Source organism: Pithys albifrons, chromosome 25 (genome assembly GCF_047495875.1).
Source record: "Pithys albifrons albifrons isolate INPA30051 chromosome 25, PitAlb_v1, whole genome shotgun sequence".
Lineage (NCBI taxonomy): Eukaryota > Metazoa > Chordata > Aves > Passeriformes > Thamnophilidae > Pithys > Pithys albifrons.
In genome coordinates this window covers 1,006,951-1,015,783 of record NC_092482.1, presented here as the reverse complement: position 1 = coordinate 1,015,783, position 8,833 = coordinate 1,006,951, and the positions used below count along the sequence as shown (strand labels likewise).

The 8,833-nt window shown below is 64.6% G+C and overlaps 2 protein-coding genes and 1 long non-coding RNA gene across 3 annotated transcripts; all 3 read right to left on the bottom strand.

Annotated features, from left to right (window-relative positions):
• Window positions 1–836: 836 nt before the first annotated feature.
• On the bottom strand, window positions 837–2,284 carry LOC139682966 (collagen alpha-1(XV) chain-like). Its single transcript, XM_071577683.1, has 4 exons — window positions 2,219–2,284; window positions 2,010–2,078; window positions 1,357–1,874; window positions 837–1,218 (listed from the first exon to the last, which is right to left on the bottom strand). Exons 1-4 carry the CDS (start codon window positions 2,252–2,254, stop codon window positions 1,008–1,010), a joined length of 834 nt encoding a protein of 277 aa, XP_071433784.1. The 5' UTR covers window positions 2,255–2,284; the 3' UTR covers window positions 837–1,007.
• A 134-nt stretch (window positions 2,285–2,418) lies between these two features.
• On the bottom strand, window positions 2,419–2,870 carry LOC139682867 (uncharacterized). The gene is made up of 3 exons (XR_011699684.1): window positions 2,817–2,870; window positions 2,599–2,733; window positions 2,419–2,482 (listed from the first exon to the last, which is right to left on the bottom strand). It is a non-coding gene; the product is annotated as an uncharacterized lncRNA (long non-coding RNA).
• Window positions 2,871–3,144: 274 nt separating this feature from the next.
• Window positions 3,145–7,213, bottom strand: LOC139682965 (collagen alpha-1(VIII) chain-like). Its single transcript, XM_071577682.1, has 15 exons — window positions 7,048–7,213; window positions 6,718–6,857; window positions 6,311–6,370; window positions 6,098–6,160; window positions 5,940–6,014; window positions 5,478–5,693; window positions 4,921–5,283; window positions 4,600–4,719; window positions 4,471–4,524; window positions 4,271–4,297; window positions 3,856–3,957; window positions 3,611–3,655; window positions 3,364–3,444; window positions 3,219–3,260; window positions 3,145–3,150 (listed from the first exon to the last, which is right to left on the bottom strand). Exons 1-15 carry the CDS (start codon window positions 7,211–7,213, stop codon window positions 3,145–3,147), a joined length of 1,560 nt encoding a protein of 519 aa, XP_071433783.1.
• Between the last annotated feature and the right edge of the window lie 1,620 nt (window positions 7,214–8,833).

The following is an 8,833-nucleotide window of genomic DNA, read 5'->3' as shown; positions in this document are numbered from 1 at the left end:
CTGGGACACGCTGGGAATCACTGGGACACGCTGGGAATCACTGGGGGACACACTGAGCATCACTGGGACACGCTGGGAATCACTGGGGGACACACTGAGCATCACTGGGACACGCTGGGAATCACTGGGGGACACTGGGACACGCTGGGAATCACTGAGACACACTGGGACTCACTGGGGAATCACTGGGGGACACATTGAACATCACTGGGACACGCTGGGAATCACTGGGGAATCACTGGGGGACACATTGAGCATCACTGGGCCATGCTGGGAATCACTGGGGAATCACTGGGGGACACGCTGAGCATCACTGGGACACACTGGGACTCACTGGGGAATCACTGGGACACATTGAGCATCACTGAGGCACGCTGGGAATCACTGGGACACGCTGGGCATCGCTGGGCATCACCACGGTACACTGGGACACACTGGGCATCACTGGGACACACTGGGCACCACTGGGATACGCTCACACACACTGAGCATCACTGGGATGCACTGGGAATCACTGGGACACACTGGGCATCACTGGAGTACAATGAGCAGCCCCATGGACACACAAAGGGATACACTCAGTTTGTGGGGACTCAGCACCGACCTCACTGCCACACAGCCCTGTGCCACCCCCATCCCACCAGTGTCCCCTCTCAGTTTCTGCCAATGCCAAGGGGACTGGGCCTGTTCCCAGTGCCTCCAGCCCCTCTCCCCATTCCCAGGTGGCCCCTCCCTGCGTCTGGCAATGTCCCCCCAGAACACGTCATGGTGTCATAAAAAACAAGGGGTTTGTATCTTTATTTAGGGGTGGTGACAGTGTTGGCTCCACTGGGGGTGCAGGGAGGCTGTGGGCACAGCCTGGCATCACCCCATGGCACAGGGATCTGTGGAATGGCACAAACAGGGGTGGCACAGCCCGGCTGTGGGGCTGGCATCCCCTCAGTGCTCTGGCACAGCTCCAGCACTGCCCACAAGGCTCCCAGGACCATGGCCAGGTGTCACCGTTGTCACCACATGTGGCGGTAGGGAAAGGCCACCTCGACGCAGAGCACGGCCAGTGGTGTGGAGCAGTTGTGGCGGTGCCCGGCCAGCAGCCGGCCCTGGCCCAGGGGGGTGGCCATGCCCTCGTCTGTGCCAGAGCCATGCCAGCCCTGGCAGTCCCGCCGGCGGGCACGGCCGCCCCGCGGTGTGGAGCCGTGCCAGGCCAGCCGGTGGGGCCTGTGGGTGGGCATGGGGTCAGCAGGGCTGGGGGCACTCTGGGGCACCCCCTGCCCTTTGCTCCTGCACTGGAGCAGGGAGGGACCCACCACAGCCCCCCAGCCCCGTCCCATGCCAGGGGAGCCATTCAGGACTCACCAGAGCGGGTCCGTCAGGATGTTGCGCCCGTTGAAGGAGTAGATGGGGCTCTGTAGGGTGGCACCAGACTGACCCTCGAAGAGTGAGCTCCAGGACTTGGCCAGCAGCTGGCCCTGTGGGCACGAGCCATGGTGCTGAGCCAGGGGCCGTGGGGTTGCCCTTGTCCCCATCAGGTGTGGGCAATAACTGGCTCTCAGCTCCAGCAGCTCCCCAAAAACACCATCACCGAGCAGAGCAGGACTGGGGTGGGTCCCCCACCCGCCACCACTCAGGAGGGCTGGAGGGTCTGCCACCCGCAGCCCCCCCGGGACGGGGGTACCTGCCTTCAGGTTGACGATGGGGAGGGTCCTGTCCGTGCGCTTGACGATGCTGAGCAGGTCCTGCGCGGGGCCCGACAGGAAGGCGCGGAAGGTGCCGTAGAGTTTGGCCTCCTGTGACTGCCGGTAGCACTGCAGGTCTGCGCCCCGCAGCCCGCTCATGTCGCCGGGCAGGGGCACATTGAGGGCAGCCAGACGGAGCTGGGGGCGGCAGGGAGGTGTTGGGGCTGTGCTCCCCCTCCCCAGAGGGTGTGAGGCTCTGGGGGGCTGGCCAGGATCGGGGGTCCCCTGGGCACCTCTGCCCTTCTCCCACCCCCAGGGCCAGGCATTCCTTACGGATGGGATCCGTGGGGTGATGGTGGTTGGTGGGATTTGGGGCAGCTCTTGTTCCTCCTTCTTCTGGACCTGGAATAACACAGCTCAGGTCTGTGCCCATCCCTGTTCCCAGAACAACACAACCCCAGGCTCTGCACGTGCCAGGCTGGCACTGCCCCACTGACATCCAGCCCATCCCCATGGCACGTCCCTCCCTCAGCAGGGCTCACCAGTGAGCCCACTGGTGACTGCACAGGTGACACCATGCTGGGACCTCTTGTCTGCACCCGCTTCACCTCCTGGATGGAGAGAAGAGGAGGAGGATGAGGGAAAGGACAGTCCTGTGATGTCTATTCCACCTGGCAGACAGAGGAGGGTTCTGTCCCCTTGCAGGGACATGAGCAGACCCCACATCTGCTCACAGGCCTCACCTGGTACTGTGGGGTGGAGGCAGAAGGGTCGTCACCAGCAAAGACCGACTGTGAATCCTCCAGCTGCTCAATGACACGAGCAGAGGGACAGGTTAGGGGGAACCTGCTCCTTCCTGGGGGTCTGCTGTCCCAGCACCAAATCCAGCCCTGGATTCTGCCCTTCCAGCCCCTCACAGTACCAGGAGGCGGCTCCAGCCCCTGGGGGTCCGGAGGAAGGCGCTGCTCCCTTCCTGCACATAGACCAGGCTGCCCTCGGGCATGGCCCCGCTCGCCTTCACCATCAGCTCCTTGGACCTGAAGACCCACGTCTGGCGCTGGGGGGGTACAGAAGGTCAGGGCCCTGCTGTGGGGCAGGGGAGGGCAGGGGGGCTCACCCATGGCCACAGCCAGGACACACCTGGAGAGCAGTGCGGGAGTCCGATGGCTCCGTCTGAGGGGTGTCAGCATCTGCAGAGCCCAGAGGGGGTCGGGGGTCACAAGGGGTCCCAGCACAGGGCCTGGATGCTCCTGTGGGAGCTGGCCCTGCAGGGATGCAGTGGGAGAGGATGGGAATGCCAGCAGCAGTGCCAAGGACCTGTGCTGACATGGCCCCATCACCCAGGAAGGGAGGCAAGACTTCAGGAAAGGTGGTGCCAGCAGGCTGGAGCCCCTGAAACACCTGGGAAATGTCCTCACCTGCTGCCCAGCCTGGATCTGTGGCTGCCTGCGAAGGCAAACGGGGCTTGTTACTCCTGTCGGGCATGGGGACAGGGACACCCTTCCTGGTGCATGGGGAAGGGGCAGGGAGCCCAAGGCTTACTGGCTGCTTGCATGGAGGCTGGGCACGGGTTGGGTACATCCTCTGGAAGCAAAGACAGGCAGGTTTGGGGGGGCCCTGGTGCTGTGCACGCTCACACATGTCTGTGCTCTGACAAAGGTGTGGGCACACCTGTCCTGGGCCTTACATTGAAGTAGAGAAGACCTGGTGGGCCAGGGGGGCCTGGGGGCCCAGGAGGGCCAGGGTTCCCGGGGGGACCTCGAAGACCCTGCAGGACATCAGTGTGGAGATTGGACTGGGCTCTTTCAGTGTTGCCCTGTGTGGGGGCAGCTGTAAGACAGCCCGTTGCTGTCCTTCATCCTTCCTATTCCCTCCCAGGGCTGAAGGTCCTGGGGTTGGGGCAGTGCAGACCCCAGGCAGGCAGTGACTCTCACATGGGGGATGATTGCTCCGTAAATCTCTGCTTCCTCTTTGCTGTCCTGCAGAGACAGAGGGAAAAATTGAGACTGATCTTCACCCTCCATCCCTCCATCCTCCCCACCTCCATTCTCCATCCTTTCATTCTCCATCCTCCCCCTCTCCATCCTCCATCCCTCCACCTGTGGGATTTCTGGTGGGGTAAACTCTGTCCCCAAGGCTGGGCTGGGGTCCCTGGGCCCCCCTCACCCTGAGCACTCACCCTTTGGTACGTGCTGATGGACCCCCAGGAGCCAGGCTGGCTGCCTGTGCTGGGGAAGGGGAGGTGGCCCGGTTTGCACCCATGTTCTCCGTAGCAGCACCCCTGGGTGGGTTGCAGAGAGAGGCAGGATTAGAGCCTGAGCTGGGTGCTGGGTGCCTGTGTGGGTGCATTGCATGCTGGCACAAGTGTGCACACATGTGTGCACATGTGTGTGTTTGCATGTGCCGCAGGGGTTGGTGTCACTCTGCCCCCACCCCCTGCCCCAGCCCCTTTGGGGTCTCTGGTGCTGCTGCCAGGGTGGGGTAGAGGGTGTTGGGGGAGCAGAGGCAGCACGGGGCACTCAGGGGTGCACACTCAGGTGTGGGGACAGGACCCCCCAGCCAGTTCCCCCCACACCCCTGCTCCTGCTACAAACCGGCTCTCCGGGATCACCCTTTTCTCCCTGGAAGGAAAGAGAGAGATCCTTTCAGCACCAAGCTCTGAGGGTCCCCAGGCCCCCCAAGGCCCCCAGCCCCACCACACTGTGCTGCCCTTCGGGGTCCCACCCACCATGAAGCTGTTTTGGCCAGCACTGTCCCCAGGACCCCCACTCACAGTGCCCCCTGCCTGGCTCACCTTGGGGCCCGGTGTCCCGGCTGATCCGTGGTGTCCTCCATGGCGTGAGTCGCACTGCAAGGAGAGGACATTGGGATGAGCGTGGGGTGCCCCCTCCCCAGAACCCCCAGTCCAGGACCCCTTACTCACCCTGTAGTCTCCAGGTGGTCCTGGTGGCCCCATGGGACCGGGCATGCCCGGAGGCCCCATGTCTCCCGTCCGGCCAGGGTTCCCTGGCATGCCTGGCAGTCCGTGCTCGCCCTTCTCGCCCTGCGGGCACACGGCATGGGGTGGTGACCATGGGAGCTGAGCCCCTGTATTGCCCCACAATGGCAGGGCTGGGGCTGCCCCAGAGCCCTCTGAGGGTTCGGTGCTGGGGGCTGCTCCCCCCACAGCAGGGTGAGAGCCTGGTGAGTGCAGGTGCCCCATCTGACCCAGGGCCATGGATGGGCTGGGCTGGGCCACCCTTACCTTGAGTCCTGGGAATCCTGGCTCCCCTCGGAGCCCCGGTTTGCCAGGGAGTGATGCAGGTCCTGTGGGACCAGGGGGTCCTTCATGCCCTGGCACCCCGGGAGGACCCTGAGGCCCTGGGAGCCCTGGTGCCCCTGGGGGTCCATCTGGCCCAGCTGAGCCTGGAGATCCTGGAGTTCCTTCAGGCCCAGGGAAACCGGGTGGTCCCACAGCCCCGGGAGGGCCGGGGGGTCCTGGCTTTCCCTCTCGCCCAGGGATCCCTGGGGGACCATCATGGCCTGGATAGCCTGGGGGTCCAGGCATGCCAGGCAGGCCAGGGGGACCTGGGGGTCCCGGGTGTCCCACAGGGCTGGAGGGTCCCAGCTGCTTGTCAGGTTGGAGGAAAAAAGGAAAGAGAGCAGTCAGTGAACCGGAATGTCCCACCCCTGGTCCCCCTCTCTGGGCTGCCCACCCACACGGCCTTGCACCCCAACCCTCCCCATCCCTGCTGGTCCCACTGGGACTGACACCACAGCCAGCTCTGGCATCACCTGCCCATGTCCCTGCCCAGCGCTCACCTCATTCTCTGATCCCTCAAGGAGGGTGGCAGGCGCAGGTGGGCTCCTGGCTCCCCAGGTGCCTGGGGGGCCCGGGGGCCCCGGTGGTCCTGGAGGACCTGGGGGGCCCCGGGGACCCTGGTGACCTGGCTGTCCTGGGCTGCCAGACTTCCCCTTCTCCCCAGAGATTCCAGGCTGGCCTCTCTCTCCCGGGTACCCTCGGTCACCTTTCTCTCCCTGTAGGGGAAAGACAGACCCTGGCTCTGGGCTCCTGGCACCTCTCTCCGCTGGAGCCCACCATGGAGACCTTTGGCCCTCCTGTCAGTGGTCACTTGAGACACCCCCCAACCCAGACCCCAAAGTGACAGTCCAAATCCCGAGCAAAAAGGGTTTTGCACAGATTAAAGAGCATCAGGATTTCTCCCAGCGTGTCCTTGTGGGCCCCCACAAATCTCTGCCCCTCCCTGGGGAGGACCACCCCACCTTCATGCCAGGAGAACCAGGAGGACCAGGAGGGCCAGGGCGTGCAGGGCAGACGCAGCTGGAGCTGTTGTGCACCTGGACAGGGAGAGAGTGGTGAGCTGAGAGACCACAGCCCCTGCTGCCTGGTCCAACACGGGTGCTCTGTGCCCACCCCTCACCTGGAGGGCAGGATCCTTCTCTGGGGCCGGGGGCACCCACTGGGGCAGCCCCTTCGCTGTCGTCTGTGTGGAGGAGAGGAGGGGCTGAATGTGAGATCCCTGAGCACCATCCCTGTCCCTCCCTGCTAACCCCTCTTCTCCAGAGCCCCTTGCCAGGGTGCCCATCCCAGGCTGCCCCACACACCCTCCTGGTGGCCAGGACCCCTCCACCACCTGGATCTGCAGGAACTCCTCTTCCACGGCACTCCCCTCGAAGATCTCTGTGGGTCGGTGCTGCTGGGATGGACAGCAGTGCTCAGTGCAGGGTTCGGGGGGATCCCGGGGGACAGGGCGACCCTCCCACAGTTGTGGCTGCCACCAGCCCGGGGTGGGGGCCCAGCCCCGGCACTGCCATGGGGCTGTGCCATGTGGGGGGACACCAGGAGCTGCTGTGGCTCCTTTCCAAGGGCGCAGAGGGGGCAGAGTCATGCTCAGGGCCAGAGCAGGGCACGGTGCCCAGGCTGGTGTGTGCAGGCAGGGAATGGATAAGGGGAAGGACATGGCAAGGAGCCCAGCAGCATCTGGAGAGTTTTGGGAGGGCTGGAGAAGCCAGAGAAGGGATGCTGCCCAGGGAAAGGCACCTGGCTCCGTGTGCGTGCTGGGGCATGGCCTGGCCCCTTCGCTGCCCCCCTGGCGAGGTGGTCCCGACGTCTTGGGGCTGTTGCCAGTGGGGGTTTGCTCAGCAGCACCTTCCTTATGGGCTCCCTGGTGGTCTCTGCATCTGCAGGAACGAAGGAGTGATGAGGCAAAAGGTGGAATGGCTGGAGGGGGATCGGGGTGGCACAGCACTCTCAGTTCCCAGCACCTGCCATGGTCACAGCAGTGCCACAGCAGTCCCAGACCCCAGCACCCCACACCTCACCCTCCACCCTCCAGGTGCCCCCTCCATGGCTCCATCCCACTCTGCCTACCTTCCCCCCCATCCAGGGTGGGGGCCGTGAGGCTGGTGCTGGGATCCGGGGTGGTGTCCTCCGAGCCCAGCGAGAACCACTGGGCCGTGACAGGGCACAGGTGCCCGGCCAGCACCAGGAGGATGCAAAGGGCGCGGAGGAGGCCCCGGGGTCTGCCGGACCCCATGGCGCTGCCTCGGAGGGCAACTGCCCAGGATGGGGGGCCTTGGCTCATGCTGCTGTCCTGTGCCGTCTGCTCTCGCGGCCCCGGCACGGCGCCCGCAGTTATCACGGCGGCCCCGACACGCCCCCGGCCCGCCCCGGCACCCGCACCCCACGCACCGCATCCGGCGGGTGCTGAGCACCCACCCACACGGGTCACCGTCTGTCCTGCCAGCCAGGGAGAGAGGGCAGCGAGAACCACGGAAAGGAGCCAGGGCCAGAAACTGCTGTTAAAACAGAGGTGAGGAAGGGCTGGGGGGGAGAACTGCCTGGAAATGGGGAGTAAATGCACTGGAGGAAGGGGCTGTCTGAGATCAAGGAGCATCAGCCATGGGTGTTCCCTGGGGTCTGCCCAGATGCTGGTGCTGGAGCCAGGAGGTGACAGAGACCTGCAGCCCCTGCAATACCTGTGCCCTGTGGCGTGTGCAGGCACCGTGCCCCACAGTGTGTGCAAAGGGCTTGGGGTCTCACTGGTTCCTTCACAGCCACCCTTGGCTGGGGGTCTCCAGCCCTCTCTGATGCCCAGCTCCACTTCTGCTCCTGCCTCCTGCTGACCTGCAGCATCTCCCCAGGCCTCAGGTGGCTCCAGACCTCACTGGGGCAAACTACAGCCATTCTGTGCCTCCAGAGATTTGGGAACCCCAAAGAACCCCCCACCATGGGCGGGGGGCACAGGGCTGTCCCATCACAGCAGCACCAAACCAGCACTTAGGCCTCTCCCTGCTGCAGGGCTGTGGGTGGGTGGGGGCAGCATGGCTGAGGGGGGCACCAGCCCAGCCCCACTCCATGTTGCAGGATGGTGCTGGAACAGGGACCTGGAGGAGCAGTGCCTGGGCAGAGGGGGGGGACCCTGTTCCTGTCCCCCACATGCTCCACTAGCTGCTGGTGGTGCCTCTGCCCGCAGACACAACAATCTCCCCCACGGGCACACAGAGCTGCCAAGGCCTGATAAGGTGCTGCAGCCTGAGCAGGGCTGGGCACCTGTTTGGGTTTAGTCCCCACTGGGACACCGAGTCAAGGCTGGTGCCTCTGCCCCAAGTCATGGCCATTGTGTGGCAGTGCCAGGCAGGGCAGGGGCTCAGAGCTGCACCATGTGATGATGCCCTATGGGGCCCCTGACAGGGCTGAGAGGGGAGAAGCGGGGCTGGGGGACATAGGGGACACAGCCCCTGCCTGTCCCTGTCCTGCTTGCCCTTGGTGCTGCCCAGCTGACCTGCACAGGAGAGAGAAGATGGTCCTGAGACCAACTGTGGCAGGGCCACCAGTGCCACCAGTGCTGGCACTCCAACCTCAAAATGCCAGTTTAAGTATTAGCTGTGCTCACCCATGAGACAAGTCTGGAGTTCTAGGCCCAGGCCTGGCATTACAGGCGGCTTTGCTCCTCTTGTCCCACCCACTAGACTGGCCCCCACACCAGGGCCCCACAGTGTCCCCCCTGTCATGTCCCCCTGCAGTGCCCACAAACCCCTTGCTGCATCCAGACTGGTTCCCCCAACTGCCCCAAGCCCGGTGCTGGGTGAGATGCCCCAGGGCACAGCTTGGAAGTCACCAGCCCCAGGTGTTGCTCGGGGACTGTCACCCCTGG

Excerpts from the sequence above, each read along its gene's own strand:
- LOC139682965 (XM_071577682.1), bottom strand. The coding sequence starts at position 7,213 with ATGGGGTCCGGCAGACCCCGGGGCCTCCTCCGCGCCCTTTGCATCCTC. Across the intron at positions 4,720-4,920 it reads CAGGATTCCCAGGACTCAAG|GGCGAGAAGGGCGAGCACGG; the intron begins GTAAGGGTGGCC and ends GTGTGCCCGCAG. Across the intron at positions 3,445-3,610 it reads ACGGAGCAATCATCCCCCAT|GGTCTTCGAGGTCCCCCCGG; the intron begins GTGAGAGTCACT and ends GATGTCCTGCAG.
- LOC139682966 (XM_071577683.1), bottom strand. The coding sequence starts at position 2,254 with ATGGTGTCACCTGTGCAGTCACCAGTGGGCTCACTG. Across the intron at positions 1,875-2,009 it reads TCACCCCACGGATCCCATCC|CTCCGTCTGGCTGCCCTCAA; the intron begins GTAAGGAATGCC and ends TGCCGCCCCCAG. Across the intron at positions 1,219-1,356 it reads ATCCTGACGGACCCGCTCTG|GCCCCACCGGCTGGCCTGGC; the intron begins GTGAGTCCTGAA and ends GCCCACCCACAG.